The sequence below is a fragment of the Pseudochaenichthys georgianus genome, chromosome 13 (assembly GCF_902827115.2).
Source record: "Pseudochaenichthys georgianus chromosome 13, fPseGeo1.2, whole genome shotgun sequence".
NCBI classification, from domain to species: Eukaryota; Metazoa; Chordata; class Actinopteri; order Perciformes; family Channichthyidae; genus Pseudochaenichthys; species Pseudochaenichthys georgianus.
Genome location: NC_047515.1, coordinates 854,228 through 875,823, shown reverse-complemented (window position 1 = coordinate 875,823; position 21,596 = coordinate 854,228). Strand labels below are relative to the sequence as shown.

At 48.7% G+C, this 21,596-nt stretch overlaps 1 protein-coding gene across 1 annotated transcript; it reads right to left on the bottom strand.

The window, feature by feature from the left end:
* Nucleotides 1-1,823: 1,823 nt before the first annotated feature.
* rsf1a (remodeling and spacing factor 1a) lies at nucleotides 1,824-20,602 on the bottom strand. The gene is given in 20 exon segments (XM_034097633.1): nucleotides 1,824-2,688; nucleotides 4,761-4,958; nucleotides 5,274-5,500; nucleotides 5,598-5,772; nucleotides 6,509-6,573; nucleotides 6,666-6,772; nucleotides 7,005-7,053; nucleotides 7,605-7,684; nucleotides 9,750-9,854; nucleotides 10,883-11,125; nucleotides 11,211-11,436; nucleotides 12,831-13,721; nucleotides 13,723-14,104; nucleotides 14,190-14,217; nucleotides 14,219-14,283; nucleotides 14,960-15,090; nucleotides 15,626-15,831; nucleotides 15,938-16,030; nucleotides 17,085-17,176; nucleotides 20,391-20,602. Coding segments are annotated over 20 exon segments (4,290 nt in total). The 5' UTR covers nucleotides 20,545-20,602; the 3' UTR covers nucleotides 1,824-1,915.
* Nucleotides 20,603-21,596: the final 994 nt, after the last annotated feature.

The following is a 21,596-nucleotide window of genomic DNA, read 5'->3' as shown; positions in this document are numbered from 1 at the left end:
GTAGATATGGGCTTTCTTCAGACATCTGAGGCGGCAGACGTTGGATAACAAGTAGATTTAAAACCATGAGTGATCTCTGAAGTAGTTCTGCGTTCTCTGGGGTCTACTCTCTGGGGTCTACTCTCTGGGGTCTACTCTCTGGAGTCTACTCTCTGGAGTCTACTCTCCGGGGTCTACTCTCTGGGGTCTACTCTCTGGGGTCTACTCTCTGGGGTCTACTCTCTGGAGTCTACTCTCCGGGGTCTACTCTCCGGGGTCTACTCTCCGGAGTCTACTCTCCGGGGTCTACTCTCCGGGGTCTACTCTCCGGGGTCTACTCTCCGGGGTCTACTCTCCGGGGTCTACTCTCCGGGGTCTACTCTCCGGGGTCTACTCTCCGGAGTCTACTCTCCGGAGTCTACTCTTTGGGGTCTACTCTCTGGAGTCTACTCTCTGGGATCTACTCTCTGGGATCTACTCTCTGGGATCTACTCTCTGGGATCTACTCTCTGGGATCTACTCTCTGGGATCTACTCTCTGGGATCTACTCTCTGGGATCTACTCTCTCCCTATGGCTCCTGCCAGAGGTTACCAATTCATTTACTGTGTTATTCCTTATTTGTCATTCCATCTTTGTGTTAGTATAACCTTCACCCCGTCAGCCACCTGTAGCAAACTGTACACAACTAAGTGATGGAAGATACAGGAAGATATGAACCTGGGATGCAACCAACTATTAGTTTTTTCTATAAAATCATATTAAAAGAATAAAATACCTAATTGCTGACAATTTAAAACTATTCAGTTCAAGCGAATGCAAAGAACAACTGAAAGCGTTCTGCAGCTGCTGCTCTGCTCAGAGTCCCCTCAGAGGGTCGGCACTGAGCTCAGAGTCCCCTCAGAGGGTCGGCACTGAGCTCAGAGTCCCCTCAGAGGGTCGGCACTGAGCTCAGAGTCCCCTCAGAGGGTCGGCACTGAGCTCAGAGTCCCCTCAGAGGGTCGGCACTGAGCTCAGAGTCCCCTCAGAGGGTCGGCACTGAGCTCAGAGTCCCCTCAGAGGGTCGGCACTGAGCTCAGCTCTGCAGAATGCATTTTCACTTCCCCAGTTGACAAGGAGCACCTGAACGCACCGCAAGTGTTGCTGAAGCTTTGATGTGGGGCGGGGGGCTTCAGTTTGACCCCTCATCAGTCCCAGCAAATAATGAGTACTGCAGTTGCATTTAAAAAAATCTCCACAGCGTTTGCTTCACGATGTTCCAACTGCCCTCCAGTGGGTCCGACCGGCAGAGAGTTTACAGACGGGAAGCGCAACGCGTGTCCCTCTGGGCTCCTGTGCCTGAGACATCCATCTCCCACTCCTCACCACATACATGGCCTGTAACCAGTTCCTAATACCAACTGCAGTCATGATGCCCCCCCCGCCCCCCCGCTGCTCTTTACATGATCTGAAGGAAATCATACTTAGGAGTGTGCATGTAACACAACTACCCAACGTACGTTTGAAAACCTAGAGAACTCAAAGCAGAAGTGTCTGCGCGGTGGGATCGTCTGGAGGTAAGAGAGGATCCTCCGAAGTGTTACACTGACACCGACTCCTCAAGTGCTCTGAGAATGATGAAATGCCTTAGTATGAGGTACAAACACTCCTGTGAGTCCTGCGGTGTGAGTGCAGCCAGACACACACAGGAAGTGCAGCCGCTGACACAGGAAGTGGCTCCGGTCCGGCTGTGAGCAGAGGTGAGGATGAGTGTGAATGCATACTCCTGAGTCTGAAGTACAGTGTGTGACGGAGAGAGCACTCTAACACTCTAACCCACCAGGAGGAGGAGGAGCAGCACGGGGGGGGGGGGGGGGGTCCACGCTGTCTGTGGGTGGAAGGCATGACACTTAAAAGAGCAAACAGGAAGCCTTATCCACAAACACGGTGTTCACGTCATCATGACTGCGGACTGTTCTGGACAGAGTTTAATGTCTGGCCCTCCCCCTCCTCCTTTTCCTCCCCCTCCTCCTTTTCCTGCCCCTCCTCCTTTTCCTCCCCCTCCCCCTCCTGATGCGAGGGCCCGTTGTGGCAGCCGGGCTCTGCTCTGTCTCTGGGTGCAGCAGGACCCTCGGCCCCCGGCTCCTCTGGGCCCCTGGGGGTCCGATGTCTGTTTGAAGGGGACAGGCTCCGACCCCTCCTCTTTTCCTGAGTGTCACTGTCGGTCCTCCTCTCCACCTCTGAACACTTCTTCATCGTCTCTTCCTCCTCCCCGTCTTCCTCTTCATCATCAGAGTCAATGCGGTTGAGTCTTTTGCGGACTGGACGATCCTCCTCTGATGAAGACTCAGACTCAGAATCTTCGTCCTCATCCTCCTCTTCGTCAGTAGAAGGTCTCCTCTTCTTCAGCATCTGAGCGAGGCGCTTGCGTCTCTGCTGGGACAGGATCTCCCTCCTCCTCCCCCGACCCATCTTCTCCAGGTCCTCCTCTTCTCTGCTCGTCCCCTTCACCCTCTTCCCTCTGTCCTTCTCCTTCTCTAACCGTTTCCTTTTCAGCCGCCTCCCTCGCTCCCTCTCATCCTCCTCGTTCTGGTTTCTCCTCGGCCTTCCTCTCGTCCTCTTCCTCAGGCGGTCTTCCTCCTCTCTTCTCCTCTTGTTCGCTCTTCGTCTCCTGTCATCATCATCTAGGTCTTTATAATTGTCCTCCTCTGAGTCTCTGGAAGACGGTGTGACTAGAACAAAGGGAAAGAGGGAGGAATAAAAGGTCAGTAAAAGCGATGGTGTCCATTTGTCCTCGTGACAAATACCAACAGCCTCCACAGATTGATCATGACGGTAGCCGTTAGCTCTGCCGCCCGAGGGGTTCTCTCCGGGTCATCTCCACACGATGCTGAAGTCCACGGGCCAGCGCTGTGAACCTGGAAATGTTGAGTACCCCAAAGCTTTATGATAGAAATGTAGAGTAGGGTCCCCAGCACATAGAAACTTTCGGATGCTAGCCTGCATATGTTGGGCAATTTGCATAATGAGCAAACATTTAGTTAATTAGCATTAATTAGCATATGCAACCAATAGCTTAAAGATGGTTTGGCCGATTTGGACATTTGGAGGTTACTGAGGATATTAAATACATTTCAGTTTTAAGCAGGAAGTGGCCATATTTTTATTCACGGTGGGGTGATTTTTATGAACTTTGGGTCGATTTATACGTTTTAGGGGATTCCATACATACTGCCATTTTGGATCCTAAAATGTCAGAAGTGCATTCAGCATCCTCAATATCCTCCAAAGCCCAACCAAAATGGTCCAAATCGGCCAGGCAATTTTGTAGCTATTGTGTGCATATACGAAAGAATGCAACTTGTGCTAATTACCCAACATGTGCAACTTGTGCTGGGGAGCGTACTATACGTTCCAACATAAAACTTTGGGGTCCCAACATTTCCGGGTTGGTAACAGGCAGGGCTCGAGCTTAAGGACGTCCCGTCGTCGGAAAAAATATTGTCGGGGAGGATAAAAAATAAATTTGGGACGAGAGTTAAAATAAAAATACCCTGCCAACTCTACTACAAACGGCGATGAAAATGAAACCGACTGCACGTTTTGTGTAGCACACAGTTATTAAACCTCCTTGTCCACACACACACACACACACACACACACACACACACACACACACACACACACACACACACACACACACACACACACACACACACACACACACACACACACACACACACACACACACACACACACACACACACACACACACACACACACACACACACACACACACACACACAACGGAGCTACAGCTGTGCCCGCAAATTCCTGGCCCGCAAATCCGCGGGTCTAGCTATGAACTGAGTGTGTGTATTTCGCGGGTTGAGTGATGAACAATGGCATCCCGTGGAGGAATTCTGAAATGTTTTACCGTTAAAAACGCACAGCAGAACCAGACCCTGGAGCGCCGGCCTCTTTACTTACTTACTCCTCTTCATCCCCTATGGGTAATAAGGCTGAGAAGAGAACCCTCCATCGTATTTAGTCCTTAGCAATATGCTGCCTCTCCCCAGGGAGGGATGGGTACCGAGCCCCGGTGTTAAACGGGCCCTGGGCCAGAATTATTAAAGACAGTGGTAACGTTAAGCGCCGACGCTATCGGACTTTTTATCGGTACTGGAGACATTTAAATAATATATGTCTTATGTGTTATTGCTACATACACATTATATCGCAGTTTTAGTTTCGCCAACTCCGTTTCTAAAATGCAAAAAGACTACAACATGCGTCTATGATGTATTCGAGCTTTCCAATCCAGACGAGATCTCTCTCCCGTCTGTGTGCGAGGGGGCCGTTCGTAAAGGTCTCCTGACTGACAGGCCGTCATCCTGTTAGCGGGTACTCTGGGTTCTGTCTTCAGGACAGAGTTGGATTGTTTGATAATTGGATTCAATATTAGAGTCATTTTCTCATTTGTGTGTTTGTTTAAATATATTTGGCCTTTGTTTATGTGATTGAATGATTTACTCAAATAAAAAGGTTGATGAATTATCATCTAATGATTTGTATGATGTTTTATTTATGTTAAAGGTCACTTTGAATGATTTTAACTAATGATAATGTAGAAAAACTAACATTTTAAATGCGGGACGGTCCACATTAATTTCGGGACGGCTTTGATTGTATTTCGGACGGTTCCGGGAGGATGGGGAAAAGGTTAGTGGAGAGCCCTGGTAACAGAACTCTCCGGGCTGACAACTAGACTACTGTGTGATGCAGTGTGTGAGGACTGACTGACCGTCGCTGTAGTCGCTGGAGAGATGCTCCTTGCAAGGTCTGCCACGGGGTCGGACCCCCACCTTCTTGGCGGAGGCCCGGGAGGCGTCGGAGGACTCGGACGTCTCGCGATAGTTTACCTGCTGACGCTGGCCCCGCCTCAGGCCCCGCCTATTTTTGTCATCGTCGCTGTCAGTCATGTCGCTGAACTGATCAGAGCCTGGAGAGGAGAGAAGACCCTTACCCAAGTGTTTTATCTAAATGACTCTTCTTTGCTCTGCTGAACATCAGGGTAGACTGAATACCTGGGAGGACAAGCACTTTATTCTCTGGGAAATCAATCCGTCCTTATTACAACTTCTAAAAGCTATGGGTTGAATGTTATGCTTTATATATGCCGTAACACAGCTGCAGGGCCTTCCATCCATCCCTTCAGTATTCATGCCATCAGCTGGAACAATATCTATTTGACATGTCATTAAACACAATCAGTCTACTCTGCAACTGTAATGCAAACCATTCTGTGTTGCCTCACCCATCTCTTCCTCAGTCTCCTCCTCTTCCTCAGAGGAGCGTCTTCGTCGCCGTCTGAGCCGCTTCCTGCCCCGCCGCTGGGTCTTTCCAGGGCGGGGCTTAGGTGCCCCCCTCGCTGCCCGTTTAGAACGCGACCCGATGTCTAAGCTGCCTACATCGCTGCCGGCATCTTCATCTTGCTCCTCGTCATCATCAGGCCCTGACGCACCAAACTCCTCTTCCTCTGAGCTTTGAGGAGGAAGAGGAAGAAAACATGAAGCAAACAAATGGAAGAAAGTGTGTGTGTGTGTGTGTGTGTGTGTGTGTGTGTGTGTGTGTGTGTTACCTGTTGCTGAGCATGAACTCGTCTTCACTCTCAGCTGCCGTGCTGTCGCTCTCCAGGTCGTTCAGTCTCCGCCTCTTCCTGTTCCTGGCAGCGTGAGCCTGGCCTCTGATTGGCCGCTGGCTCTCCTTCCCTTCCTCTGATAGGATGGCCGTGAGGTTTCTACCCCGCCGTGCTCCTACATCACAACAGTCCAGGTTAGAGCAGACGGTTAGACGTGGTCTCCATCATCTCAATGGGCAAGGTCAATGTTTGTGTAAATATCACTTTTATTTCCTTCAAGTAGAAAATAGGCAAAAATTGAAATCATCAATAAAAAAGGGCTCTCCGTGCATCCTAACAGACACATGAGAATACATCTAGAGATGGGAAGTCCAATGGTTCACTGAGCGGATTCTGGTTTATGAAATCTAACCGGGAGGTACCAAAAGGTTCCAACACCTACTACTTATCTTACTATAGGGATTTATTAAATGAGCAATATAGATTTCTTAAACCATGTTAAAATGTTGGACAAACATTAAAATCATCCTGTACTGCTCTGCACACATCCAGCTCCTCCCAGCACGTTGTAGCTGAGGGCAGGACGTGGAGGCTGATGCTGGACGCATGCACTAAGGCGTGTCCGGGTGTCGGGCCAGCTGACTGTAACCACTGACTACACTCAAGCGGCATCGATGCAGTCTGCAGGAAGACATCTCCTGAATGGCATCACGTGCAGAAACTACCAAACCGAGCTTCTGTTCAGCGCATCACTTCATCGCCATGCTCCTAAGAGCTGCTGTCTAAGGGTAGGGATGTTAATACAACTTTTAAAATACAAATCTTAACATATAAACGGTGTTTCTAATTCTGCAGATAACCTCATCACAGCAGGATATGTGCCACATGCCCCCCCCCCCCCTCACACTCACCCCCACAGAGGTCCCTGATGTCCTCATCTATAGCCTCATCGATGGCGTCATCAAAATCATCAAACCTGCAACACACATTTCAGAGCACCTCATTGTGTGGCAATATATTTGGGCGAGACAGTGAATGCTACAGAAGCCCAGGCGGCGGCACACCCACCTGTAGCTGATGTGCTTCCTGGTTCTGGTGGACCTCCTCCCCAGATGTTTGCTCTTCTTGGGATCTTTCTTCTTGGTGGTCTTCTCCTCTTCCACCTCATCGCCCTCCTGAACAGTCAAGAACATTGTCATCTTGACCTGCTTACTAAGGGCTGGTATATATCTACATCAAACAGGTGGCCCCATGGCAGGTCCCTTTGTTCCAGCACATGAAGTCACACTGTGCTCGTGTCACAGCCAGCTTCATCGTAATGGCTGCACATTCAGAGCCACTCCAAAGGCAACCTTCATATTTAAATGTTAGTGTCAAATATTGGACATTAGAGAAGACATTACTCACAGGTATGATGTTCTCCACACTGATCCCCACGTACACCAGACGCTCCCTCCTGGACACACAGGGGGAGAAAGAGAGAGAGAGAGAGAGGCACACACACAAACACGCACACGCGCACACACACACACACACACACAGTTCACTTTAACACGTATAACTACATATTATTTCGTTTTACATTCTGTTTGTGTTTATCCTATTCTATTAACATGTATTTAGAGTCCTGCATTTATTTTCTACTTACATTCTCGTGACCTGTACTGCACATACTTTACTTCTTCTGCATGAACACTTGCATATCGGTCTGGCAACCTGATCTTGCACTACTTTATTCTACTCCGTTTCTTCTTGCATGTTTGTATTGTTTTATGTCTTATATACACTATGTTGCATTGTGGGAGGAGCCTGGTACTTCAGACTCTCATTGACATAGCTACACTGTAGCTACTGCGCGTGTGTGTGTGTGTGTGTGTGTGTGTGTGTGTGTGTGTGTGTGTGTGTGTGTGTGTGTGTGTGTGTGTGTGTGTGTGTGTGTGTGTGTGTGTGTGTGTGTGTGTGTGTGTGTGTGTGTGTGTGTGTGTGCGTGCGTGTGTGTGTGCGTACCTCCTCTCCGCTCTCTCTCTTTTCTTCAGAGCACTGTCCAGGTTCAGCAGGTGCTCCTCCAGCTTCTCACACAGCAGCTTCTGCAGGGAGGGAAACACATGAGATGCTGGAGGACGTCTGGCGTGCGCGTGACATCAGCACTCTTTGATCCACTGAAAGGTGTTCCTCAGCACCGACTTTTGATCACTTTCTGAAAGCTGCCATTAATGTCTGTTCAAAATGTAAATATCATTTGGTGGTTATTTGATGAAAATATTTCCTAATTGATTTGAAAGCATGTTGTCATTTGTTAAATCAATCTCAACATAGCTGAGCTAATATAGCTTAGTAGTGTAGTTCTTGTGTTGCGTTGTCTATGAACTATGTGTGTGTGTACTGTATGGAAAACCTCAGCCTTATGTCAATATGAAAGCAAAACGAACAATCAGTTCTTAGTCTAATCATCAGAAACTTAAATACATACTTGAGTTTTTACTAGAACATCTTTAAATGCTTTTATGTTCAAAGCACATGTTGTTTCCTGATACTCTGCCTCTGAATATACAAGTGTTCCCCTCAGTTTGAAGTGTTAGCACGTCACCCAAAAACAGCCCGCTCTGATTGGTCGGTGTATCTGTGCACTCTGCTGTCATTCCACAGCTGCACACATATACTTTCATACACACGTCCACCTGTATATCTGGTTCAGACACATCTCAACCTCATGGGGGTGCGGACAGTTTGTTTAAAGGCTCCGTGTCTTCATACGGGCTGGAGAGTGCATCTGTGGACGGAGCCTTTTAACTAGGGCTGGCAAGTTAACGGAAACATTTTATAACGCCACTAATTATTTTAACGTGTGATTGGGGCGGGCCGAGGACAAATACACATGCGTATGTGTATTTGTCCTCGGCCCGCCCCGTAGTTTCATAGCCCAACGGCTAGAAGAAGAAGAAGAAGAAGAAGAAGAAGAAGAAGAAGAAGAAGAAGAAGAAGAAGAAGAAGAAGAAGAAGAAGAAGAAGAAGAAGAAGAAGAAGAAGAAGAAGAAGAAGAAGAAGAAGAAGAAGAAGAAGAAGAAGAAGAAGAAGAAGAAGAAGAAGAAGAAGAAGAAGAAGAAGAAGAAGAAGAAGAAGAAGAAGAAGAAGAAGGTTGAAATAAAATAAATTGTAATTGTGGTTAAATAACATTGTCTGCTGCATTTATTTGGTCAATTTAAACGGTAAGTAACGTTATTATGTCAGGTGTGCGTGACCTGTGCCGCTGCGCGTTTATCACCTGCAAGGTGCTGACACAGCAGTCAGTGATGGAACTCAGAACATGGTTAAAACAACCAGCCCTTATCGCCAGCAGTAACACTGCATCTACTGCAGGTAATAACAGTTCAGATCATGGGGACATTACGCTACCTGCGGCCACTGTCGTGGACACTAACATCCTCCCGCCCGACTCGTCGGCTTTGCCCGCCTCGCCCACGGAGGCGGAGCAGCCGCAGCCGTCTTCACCAACCCTCAGCGGCCCGCAAGTGCCAGAGGACCTCGGCAAAACAGAGCCTGCCCAGGGATATTTAAAAAAGTACCCAACTCGCCTGTACAGTGGGGTGAGGCGCTCATTTTGCAGCTCGTGGTTTCAAAACAGATTGGCTGGAATATTCCTGTGAAAAAGATGCCATCTTCTGCTATGCATGTAGACATTTCGGTTCAAGTAAGTCAGATGCCTTCACCACAACAACTGGCTACAACAACTGGCGCCACTCTTATGTTCATAAGAGTATTAAAAACTTGAAAAATATTCCTCTAAGGAACATTTAGAACAGATGAAAAATGTGCGATTAATCGCGATTAAATATTTTTATCGACTGACAGCCCTACTTTAAATACTTTCACGGTATTCATATACCACCAAAACCTGATCAATAATAGCAAGGAAAAACACACACACACACACACACACACACACACACACACACACACACACACACACACACACACACACACACACACACACACACACACACACACACACACACACACACACACACACACACACACACACACACACACACACACACACACACACACACACACACACACACACACACACACACACACACACACACACACACACACACACACACACACACACACACACACACACACACAGCTTACATGTTGGCAGGGTGGACAGAACCACTGTCCGTCTGGAATCAACATGAGCGGCGGCCGCAGACAAGCGGTGTGGTACCCACTGTCACAGGAGTCACACAGCAGGATCTGAGGACACACACACACACACACACACACACACACACATATATCTATATATATATATATATATATACACAGTAAAATCCTTCAGGGACAACTCTTTGCATTGATATAAACCACAATATAAAGTACTCTTAATACCATGATGGGTAAATGCCGTGGCTACATTTCAGTGTGGGCGGGCTGGAGACATGTGGAGCAAATGAGTGTGGATTGGATTCAAATTGGATTTGAATACATTTCAATTTTTCTATTTCACTTTGTTGAAGAACAAGCAGCCAGGCCTTCACACGGCCCAATAGCACATGACTCCTTCTGTTGACGGCCTGTCCACTATGACCTTTGCTGATCTGCTTCATGCACATGCTTTATTCTCCAGGCCTTCCACGCTGGTCTACTTTACAGACAGGGTTTCAAACTCCAGGCAACTTGTGTCTTTATAGTGTTAAATATCCTTTCATGCCGTTTTACTACGGGTTCTCTTTATGCAGAGCACATGGCCTCACTAATGGGACTCTGAGACCCCCTCTGAGACCCCCTCTGTGACCCCCTCTGTGACCCCCTCTGTGACCCCCTCTGAGACCCCCTCTGAGACCCCCTCTGAGACCCCCTCTGAGACCCCCTCTGAGACCCCCTCTGAGACTCTGTGACCCCCTCTGAGACTCTGAGACCCCCTCTGTGACCCCCTCTGAGACTCTGAGACCCCCTCTGACCCCCTCTGACCCCCTCTGAGACCCCCTCTGAGACCCCCTCTGAGACCCCCTCTGAGACTCTGTGACCCCCTCTGTGACTCTGAGACCCCCTCTGAAACCCCCTCTGAGACTCTGAGAGCCCCTCTGAGACTCTGAGACCCCCTCTGAGACCCCCTCTGAGAGCCCCTCTGAGACTCTGAGACCCCCTCTGAGACCCCCTCTGAGACCCCCTCTGAGAGCCCCTCTGAGACTCTGAGACCCCCTCTGTGACCCCCTCTGAGAGCCCCTCTGAGACTCTGAGACCCCCTCTGACCCCCTCTGACCCCCTCTGGACCCCCTCACCAGTTCCGGGTGGTTGGGCAGTCCGCAGTGGCTGCAGGCGTCCTCACTGGGAAGCTCCTCTGATTTACACAATTCTTCAGAATCACTCCCTTCTTCACTCTCCCCCTCTCCTCGTTGCCTCCCTGGGTCCTCCACCTCCTCTCCTTGTTTCCTCCCTCGGGCCTCCACCTCCTCTTCCTCGTTCAGTTTGCGTCTCTTAACCCGGATGTTGGACCAGCGGGCGCGCCGGTGCCTCCGCTTACCCTGAACACGAGAGAGAGAGTTAACAGATGAGAAGCGAGCACAGAGAGCCGAGCTGAGGTCACTCTGAAGACACGGAGAGAGTTACCCGTCGCTTCCTCATCTGCCCAACAGGTTCCTTCTCCCCCTCTTTCTTTGTCGTCGAGCTCTGCTGCTGCTCCTCTTCTTCTTCCTCCTCCTCCTCCTCCTCCTCCTCCTCCTCCTCCCCCCCCTCCTCCCTCACTCTGCTGGAGAGGGCCTGTGTGTCTTGAGGCTTCTTCCTCTGGCTGTCAGCAGCCTTGCAGCTCGGCCTGCAGCTCGGCAGAGCAGACGATCTTCAAGAAGAGAAGTAGAGATTATTGTCAAAATCAAACTAGATGCGAAAAACAAGCAACAAGTTCATTCTGGAGATTTAGAGAGGGATCGCTAGAGCGCGCTGTATCAGAGGGAGCAACATGTGAGTGGGGGGGCACACGGGGAAGGGAAGCTGTATCAGAGGGAGCAACATGTGAGTGGGGGGCACACGGGGAAGGGAAGCTGTATCAGAGGGAGCAACATGTGAGTGGGGGGCACACGGGGAAGGGAAGCTGTATCAGAGGGAGCAACATGTGAGTGGGGGGCACACGGGGAAGGGAAGCTGTATCAGAGGGAGCAACATGTGAGTGGGGGGGCACACGGGGAAGGGAAGCTGTATCAGATGGAGCAACATGTGAGTGGGGGGCACACGGGGAAGGGAAGCTGTATCAGAGGGAGCAACATGTGAGTGGGGGGGCACACGGGGAAGGGAAGCTGTATCAGAGGGAGCAACATGTGAGTGGGGGGGCACACGGGGAAGGGAAGCTGTATCAGAGGGAGCAACATGTGAGTGGGGGGGCACACGGGGAAGGGAAGCTGTATCAGAGGGAGCAACATGTGAGTGGGGGGGCACACGGGGAAGGGAAGCTGTATCAGATGGAGCAACATGTGAGTGGGGGGCACACGGGGAAGGGAAGCTGTATCAGAGGGAGCAACATGTGAGTGGGGGGGCACACGGGGAAGGGAAGCTGTATCAGAGGGAGCAACATGTGAGTGGGGGGCACACGGGGAAGGGAAGCTGTATCAGAGGGAGCAACATGTGAGTGGGGGGGGCACACGGGGAAGGGAAGCTGTATCAGAGGGAGCAACATGTGAGTGGGGGGCACACGGGGAAGGGAAGCTGTATCAGAGGGAGCAACATGTGAGTGGGGGGGCACACGGGGAAGGGAAGCTGTATCAGAGGGAGCAACATGTGAGTGGGGGGCACACGGGGAAGGGAAGCTGTATCAGAGGGAGCAACATGTGAGTGGGGGGGCACACGGGGAAGGGAAGCTGTATCAGAGGGAGCAACATGTGAGTGGGGGGCACACGGGGAAGGGAAGCTGTATCAGAGGGAGCAACATGTGAGTGGGGGGCACACGGGGAAGGGAAGCTGTATCAGAGGGAGCAACATGTGAGTGGGGGGCACACGGGGAAGGGAAGCTGTATCAGAGGGAGAAACATGTGAGTGGGGGGCACACGGGGAAGGGAAGCTGTATCAGAGGGAGCAACATGTGAGTGGGGGGCACACGGGGAAGGGAAGCTGTATCAGAGGGAGCAACATGTGAGTGGGGGGCACACGGGGAAGGGAAGCTGTATCATGTGCACAGCTCGAAGACGGACAGACCACCCTCTAATCAAACCCACACCTTTATGGAGGGTATTCAACACGTACCTGCAGATCCTGGAGGACCTCCTGAGCATCATCCCTTCATCTTGCACCTCCTCCCCCCCCCTCTCTTTCTGCCCCTCCTTTCCCCCCTTCCCCCTTAGCTTGCTCCTGCGATGGGGGGGGATCTTGATCTTCAGCCTGATTCCTTCTTTCTGGAGCTCAGAGGAGGCTTCCTCCAGGGGACCCTGCCCAGTGTCCTTCGCCCTGACCTGCGCAGCCGTCCCACCATTGCCCCCCCCTCCCTGCTGCTCCTCCTGGTCAACTGTTCCAAGCGTTGGAGAGATGCTCTCTGGAGCGGCCTCCACCTTTGCCAAAGTGCTTTTCTCTTCCTGGGCATCTTTACTTCCCCCTTCTCCCACAGGGCATCCGGACACACTCCCCCCCTCCTCCCCCTCCTCACTGCTGTGTCCAGCCTTCCTCTGCCTGTGGAGCTGCTCCTCAGTGACGTGTTGACCCTGGTCCTCTGCAGTGTGTCCCTGAGGGTCCTCTGGGGGCAGGGGCAGTGAGGAGGGGCTCTCTGCAGCGTCAGGCAGAGGAACACATTTCAGGGATGGCAGCGGCTGGTTCCTGGTTGTCTGCGTGTCCATGGCAGCAGGAGCAGCTGTCATCGTCTCCCCCTCGGCAGCCCCCTTCCTCACCAGCACTGACTGCCGGCTCACCTCCCTGTCTTCCCCCCCCCGCTGGTCTGAACTGGGCCCGTTTAGTTCCTGTTGCTCGGCCCCGGTGGCTCTATGGCGCTCCAGCGGGCTGCGGATGACTCCTACATGGCCTATAACGCCGACCTGACCTATGACCCCAATGACTCCATTGTGACCCTCTTTGTGGGGCGGGGGCAGAGGGGCCCTTCCGTTGCTCAGTTCTTGACTTGATGCCGTGGCCAGGAGCTGCTGCTGCTGCGAGGGGGGGGGGGGCCTTGGCCTGGATGACGGAGGGGTTGCACACGATGATGCTGCTGCTGCTGTTGTTCTTCAGGTGGTTACTGAAGCTCTCCGCCAGCTTCAGCTCCCTCTTCTTCAGTGGTATCTTGGCCTGCTCGCTGCGAGTGACCACAGCCCGCTCCACTTCCTCCTCCTTGTTCACTTCCTGCTTTGTCACAGTCGCACCTGGTGCCATGACAACCGACACAGCATTTTTTGGATTGTCAGTGTCCCTGGATTCTGATTTGATGACGGTGGTTATGGTGCTCACGCGGTTGTCAAAGACAGGTGATGGTGTGTGTTCCGTCCTCTCGTCCTTCACCTCGGTGCTCCCCGGCTGGCTGTGCTCCGGCTGCATCACTGCACACAGAGGGACAGATGAACCGTTACAGACCATGTTCTATTCCTGCTGAAACAAAGCATGCAGTGTGTGTGATCCAGGTACCTTCCGTTAGCTGTTCCTCTGCCTTTACGAGGTCCCCCCCCCCCACTGTCAGTGTGCTCCTCTGGGGTCTTGGTGCCTCCAACAGCCTCACCCCCTGAATTGTCCACACACACACACACACACACACACACACACACACACACACACACACACACACACACACACACACACACACACACACACACACACACACACACACACACACACACACACACACACACACACACACACACACACACACACACACACACACACACACACACACACACACACACACACACACACACACACACACACACACACACACACACACACACACACACACACACACACACACACACACACACACACACACACACACACACACACACACACACACACACACACACACACACACACACACACACACACACACAGTGTATAAAGTGTTACATTTGACTTTCTTTTATCTTTGGCCTTTAAAAGAGAGAAGTTGCTCTGAGTTCCTTTCTTCTCGTCTGGGCATTAGATCAGTACTAGATCAGGAGGAGGTCATGTGTCTGTCAGCAGGATTATGAAGAAACTACTGCCACAAATGTCGGGAAACTCTGTAAAAGGGTGTAGCACGGGCAAGGGAAACAAGATGTCCTTTTGTTCACCTGAATACAATGGCAGACACACATTAATTGAACTTTGAACTCCTGACTGCTGTCCACACACACCAACATCTCCACATGGAGAAGAGGAGAAACAACAGCTTTATATATTCTCTCTCGGTAAACTCCATTCGCCTGCACCTGTCTGTGTGGGGCTGGCGCTCCTATCCAGGTCCTGGTCCTGGTCCTGGTCCTGGTCCTGACTCTGTTTGGGTTCAACCTGGCCCTTTAGCAGCTCCAAAGCCTCCGCCAGGTCGGTGCGGTTCCTGAGAACACAGTTTGGACAAGCGGCTCAAAACCGATAACAACAGGGCAGCAGGGAGTGACATGACGCTGTGACATGACGCTGTGACATGACGCTGTGACATGACGCTGTGACATGACGCTGTGACATGACGCTGTGACATGACGCTGCAGGGTGTGAGGAGACGCTGCAGGGTGTGAGGAGACGCTGCAGGGTGTGAGGAGACGCTGCAGGGTGTGAGGAGACGGCTTTAAGATGGCCTTAAAGGAATAGTTCATACAACAGTGCAGATTACTTCAGCAACTTTAGACGTCACTCCAAAAATAACACATCTTGCATCAATTACTCAACTTTGTCTTTCTCTCAAAGAATCAAAAAGAGTTTATGTGGAAGTTTGTTTTAAGCAACTTGTGAACCAAGTGAGTGAGCGCACGACTGGATGAGACCTGGGTATCATTTGTAAATAGATGTTTAGATATAGTTTGTTTTGTTTTTATAATTGCGAAAAAAATAAGTATAGCTGTGCGTGCAGCCTGAGACATGTGAGACAGTGATACCTGACGATGCACTTCCAGGTGGAGCCGTCCAGGTCGTCCTGCTCCTCCGTGTACAGGCGGATGCTCTGCTCAGGGTCCAGCTGCAGCCAGTACATCAGGCCCTGCTGGTCCCGGCCTATTGGCTGGAGGCGCATCTTCTCCGGGTCCTCCTCATTGATCGCCATCTTGAACTTCAGGTTGTCATCAAACTGACACTCGCAGAGATACTGATGGAGAGAAGGTGGAGGACGTCAATGTGTTATTGCATTGACTGCAGATGTTTAGACTTTTAGTTACACTCGTTGCATTGACTAAAAACCGGGCATGTCATACTTTTAGGATGCATGACTTGCACTCCATGGACAACTCCTGGTAGCCCTTCTGTTCCAGCTCCCAGGCCCAGGTGCTGTTCAGCTCCTGGCACACCTACAGGAACACACGGTTAGGACATGCCGGTCAGTACGGAACACAGGATCTGTTTCATCTCTCAAGTCTCCGTCTGTTGACCACTGCAGCAAGGCTCTACAGTTCAATTTACTTGCATACAGTTTATGTACAAAATACACATATGTTATCTTGCTAAAATAACTGCATTCCATCTCCACAAACAAACACTCTATCCTTCCTACACAACTACTTTAGTTGTAGGCTGTGGTCACAGGTAAGGACACTTGAGAGGGACCGTTTAGATGCTTTGAAGTGGGGTGTATTTACATACAGTACATGTTGGTCTCCTCTTTGGTGAAGCAGACAGGGTACAGGGTTCTACATTTGTGTTTCTTTCAAGGGCAAGTTTATGAGCTGAAGTGAAAGTGAGTAGTTTGTTGCATGAGCAAAACTCCAGATGTATTTACTTAGAAGAGACATTTAGTCTTATCTTGACTTGTCATTTGATTAACCGCTAATAAAGAAATATGTCCAAAGGGACATCTGAAGGCAAGGGGAAACGGTGAAAAGCACAACATTTCTTATCTTCTGGGCTGGTATTCCTGTCTGCTTCTACTAACTGGGGTCGTTCGGGTCGCATGTTACTCTAGCTAATCTCTGACTGAGGATATTTAGCTCATTCAACCCCACTTCAAAACATCTCAGCTATCCCTTTAAGATGTTAAACCCTCCAGAGACAGCTCCCTCACTGATGGCTGAACCTGTTTAATCATGTCAAGTGGAGTTGTAAAGCTAAACCAACCACACACACACACACACACACACACACACACACACACACACACACACACACACACACACACACACACACACACACACACACACACACACACACACACACACACACACACACACACACACACACACACACACACACACACACACACACACACACACACACACACACACACACACACACACACACACACACACACACACACACACACACACACACACACACACACACACACACACACACACACACACACACACACACACACACACACACACACACACACACACACACACACACCTTAGCCAGGTATTTCTCCCAGCGGTCAGTGGTCACAGACCTCCCCAGTTTTCTGAGCAGCTTCACGTGGAGCTCCACCAGGGGTTTAGGAACTGGAAACACACAGGATGATGAGAAACATAGTACTGTGCATTTCTTTTATGAGGTATGTAAAATAACCAAGTTCATAACAAAAGAGAAGTGATTTCATCTTTAACTTGGTTCCGGATTCTAAATACTTCTTATGATGAAAATCAGATTTGTAACAACAGATTGAACAGTAACACTTATTAGCCCTAACATAGGGCTCTTTTTATTTTGATTTCTTTCAGCAGTTTTTGGGAAACAGTAATCCAGTGATGAATGGATAAAAAGGAATCTGACTCTGTATGATTCCTATCATGACAGCGGGTGTTCTTACAGACTCAAAGCCCTTATGTCGTACTGTAATCTTTGAGCGCTTATCAGCCAGTTTTCAGTGCTTTATAAAAGCTTTGAGATAAGCATTACAAACAGACATGTTTTCTCTGCACTGACACTGTCTTTATTTACTTTTTGTGCATTATAAGTATCATTTATATTAGGGATCGACCGATATGGCTTTTTCAAGGCCGATACCGATTATTAGTAATCAAGGAGACCGATAACCGATATTTGGAACCGATATACATTTGCAGTAAAATCAGAAAATCTTGGTGTCAACATGTAGAATAACACAAACTCCAACACAACTCAACTTCTTTGAAATGCATTTAAGCATATATTATGTTTAATTAAACTTTTAAACATTGTACAACTGGTTTCCTCTCTGTGCGCTTTTCTTTAGTGCAGTCATCTGCTATGAGTTAGAGAGAGAGACAAGAAGTGGGGCTGCAGGCTGACATGCTTAACTAACAATAATGCTTAATTTATTATATCTGTCTATCTACCATAAAATCACAATAAGCTGCTAGCAACTGCAAAACACTAGTGCTAGCTAATGTTTTGCAAACTATTAAAATTGAGGCTATTACAGTAGACCTAACGTTAGTCTAGTAGCCTCACTTCTAATATTTTGCTAAACATTTGCTAGATACATGTTGGCTAGCTAATGAGCTTCACATATCAACCTGAAAAACTGCGAGGCTCCACTCTTAGCCCCTCCCCCCCTCCGCACCACAGTTCCGCTGTGAGACGCTGCACGCTGACTGACTTCCCGCGTCCCTGTGTAACTGGGAAACTGATAGAATTGGATCATAAAATCGTGGTGTTTTTGCAACTTCAGCATAGGGGATTGGGATGTTTATTGAACTTCGGCTCTGCCGCTCAGCGCTGCTGCTTGCTTCAGTCTGTGTCTGCGTTCTTTCGCACCTGCCTGTAATCTGAGAAGGTCCCGCCTCTCTGGCTGGCTCCCGCCCGGAAAATCTTCAGTAATAGCCTATCAGATAGCGCTGTGGGCGGGACATTGCTCGTGTACACAGAGTGGTGACTGCAGCCAGAGAAACGGCCGCTTCAGAGCCAAAGTTTTATCGGCACATTGATTTAAAAAAAGGCCGATACCGATGATCGGTCAAATGCGGAATATCGGCCCCTAATTGATATAGCTGGTGGCTCATGAGTGTGATGCTGGGTCAACAAAGGTTTACTGTGCACAGGATCTCACAGCTAAATGTTTCATTTCCAGGTAAACATTTATCACTCTGCCATGTACACTGTTTTGTTAAAAATAAATGCAAATAGTTTGTAATTGTTTTATAAAATGATAATTGTCCAGGTATCAACCCATCAGGGTCATTTGTCCCACTTCCGAAAAAAGATTATAATTCCTTCCCTTTCTCTTCTCTTTAAATAATGCCAATTCAAATGATTTATTTTTAATTTTGGCAGATTAAAAATATATTTTATTAGAAACATTTGTTTCCTGGGGAATGATTTATTGATAAGATGAAATGCCTAAAGAAAAAGCTTGACATTAACATGAACCTCATCGCTTTAAAGTACTCTCTACTCTGCATGAGATTTGGGGATTGTACTTAGTGACATTTCATTTTAGAAGACCCCATTCATGTCTTCATTATTTATTTTAGCTATTCTGCAATTTTTTTTTTTCAAGATGAAAGAAATAGTTGTGTCATTATGCATGTCCTGGTTATTGTTGTCATGATACTGTAAACAACTGGCATTTATTACCAGGTCAATAACTAAAATCACAGCCTCGGAGCATTGCATCAACAACCTCACTGTGTGGTCTGTGTGAGGCTGTTAGGATACCATGAATTTACAGGAAATGTCAGTTCTCTCTGTTTTCTAGGCTAAAAAAAAAGACAACAATTCAGTGTCAGGAGAAAACGCAGTTAATCAGACCAGAGTTTAGAATGTAATGTGATCATTGTAGCTCACTAAAGAATGTTAGCAACTATGTCTGACTTTATGCTGTAACGTTATGGAAAGTGAGGGCTTACATTAAGCAACATAACTAACGGTAACTGAAAACTGTCCCGCTGTGAGGGCTAACACGGTTTGCAGAGACACAAACATCACAACTACACGCCTCAGGCATCTCCGTCTTATCCTCAATCACGTCCTCAGTTAACTGAAGGGCTCTGTTGTACTTTGGCTAACAGTTGACGAACTAATCGATGCTAACTAGTTAGCCAGTAGCCAGTCACCATTGCGCATGCGCACACTTGACAGCCTCTCTACCAATGCCTCAAAAATAACATCCCCTGTGTTCAGCTGTGGCTCAGTTCTGGCAGCCGTCTAAAAGACAGATCCAAGAGAATAAGTATCACCACCAGCACAATAATGACGTCCAGTCCGACTGCCTGTGGGGCAATGCCGGGGGAAAATAACACCTGACAACCCTCCGCAGCTAGCTGTGTCTGTGTGTGGTCACTAGGCAGTGCTGCATCATGGCTCCCACACCGTCCAGCGTTCACTGATCAATACACAACATTATCGACGTTCTGTCACTTGACTTTTACCCACGGGGATAGCTAGCAAAACTATTTTACTCCCGCCTGTATCCCTGACTGTAGCACAACATAGCCCTGAGTGTTTGGGATGTGGATTGGGTTAGCTGTGTGTTAGCAGTCTGCGTTGTCTCAATATTTACTCAGAAACTTGGACAAAAACTGGTTCTCTTTCGAGGAAAACTGAGTCTGACCCGGGCCAAAAGGTGCCACAGAGGGTGGCCTCTCGCTGATCTAATGGTGCCCTGCCGGGGGGGCACTGTCTACATTTTCCACATCCTCCTCATCACGGTGGTCATGGTCGTGGACCCCTTCTCCTTCGGTTTCAAGTGTCGCAGCTTTCTACCACTACTTCGCCCCACCACCGATCTCTCACCTGTCGTTGTGTCCCGCAGATACCTCTCCATCTGCTGGAAAGTCATCTCGGGCAGGTCCAGCACTGCTCCGTACCGCTCCAGGAACGAACAGACCTCCGCGAAGCTCGGGCAGAGCGGCGGGCCGGAGCTTCTCAGCAGCACCGGAGCAGCCATCTTTCCAGGCGGAGAGAAACAGGAGGGGAGGGCGCTGCTGGGATGCGACTGTGTGCGAATGAAATGAATGGAGGGGGTGAAGCGGCATCTACCGGGATCAAGCGGGACAACACGGTAGCATGCTGCTTCCGGTTAGGATTTTCAAATTACCGCCTTGTTCTGGATTCGGTAAACACAAAACTTAAGATAGAAACTTACACAAGTTTCTCACACTATTTCAAAAATTATTTTAATGTGTCAGAGAGTGTTGTTTCAATATGTTTAGTGTCATCCTTTGTTGACTCCCATAAAACCGTGTTTTCTCACAGTGGAGTGGGGGGAATTCAATTGTTTAAATGATCGTGATGTCTTTTGTTCCCCAAACTGTGTTATGCTTTGAAGATAGCTATTTTTCAAATCTAAAATATGTATTAAATATTATTAAATTATTATTTTAAAATATTCTGAAAGTTGAAATTATACGTTTTCTCTGGATTTGCCTTTAATATTTTTGTTTTAAAAATATGCGGCGCACCTATGCGGTAACCCTGGGCATCATATATTGCTTGCGTTGCGACTAATTTAACTAAAGTAAATTACATAGTTTTTATTATTGTAGAGGTGGTCAAGTTTTAGTTCAAACCATAGACTGTATGGTTCAAACACATGCATTAAAGTCATATTTTCGGTCTTGAAAGGGGCATCGACTGTAAAACAATAAACTACTATTGAGAACCTTTGCTCTCATGTAGCTACTTCATTGTGGACACACACCCCTTATCTTCCGGTAACACTGGGCATCATGTGCGCGAGCTTGACGCAGATGGGAGAAGTTGGGAGGACCATGGAGGGTAGAGAGAGAAATGCCCAGAATTCACCGCGATAGAGACACATTAAAACCATTTCAAAATGGTTTTTGGTTTTTGCTCCTCAAACGATTCCAAAATAGCTCAATAGCATCGCATGGCCTCAGTCCTCCTCAACACACATTAGTGACCGTAGGTCTGAACAAAAGCATAACAACTGACGCTGCATCTCGTGTGATTTATTTTTATAATTGAAGCTTTTTATTT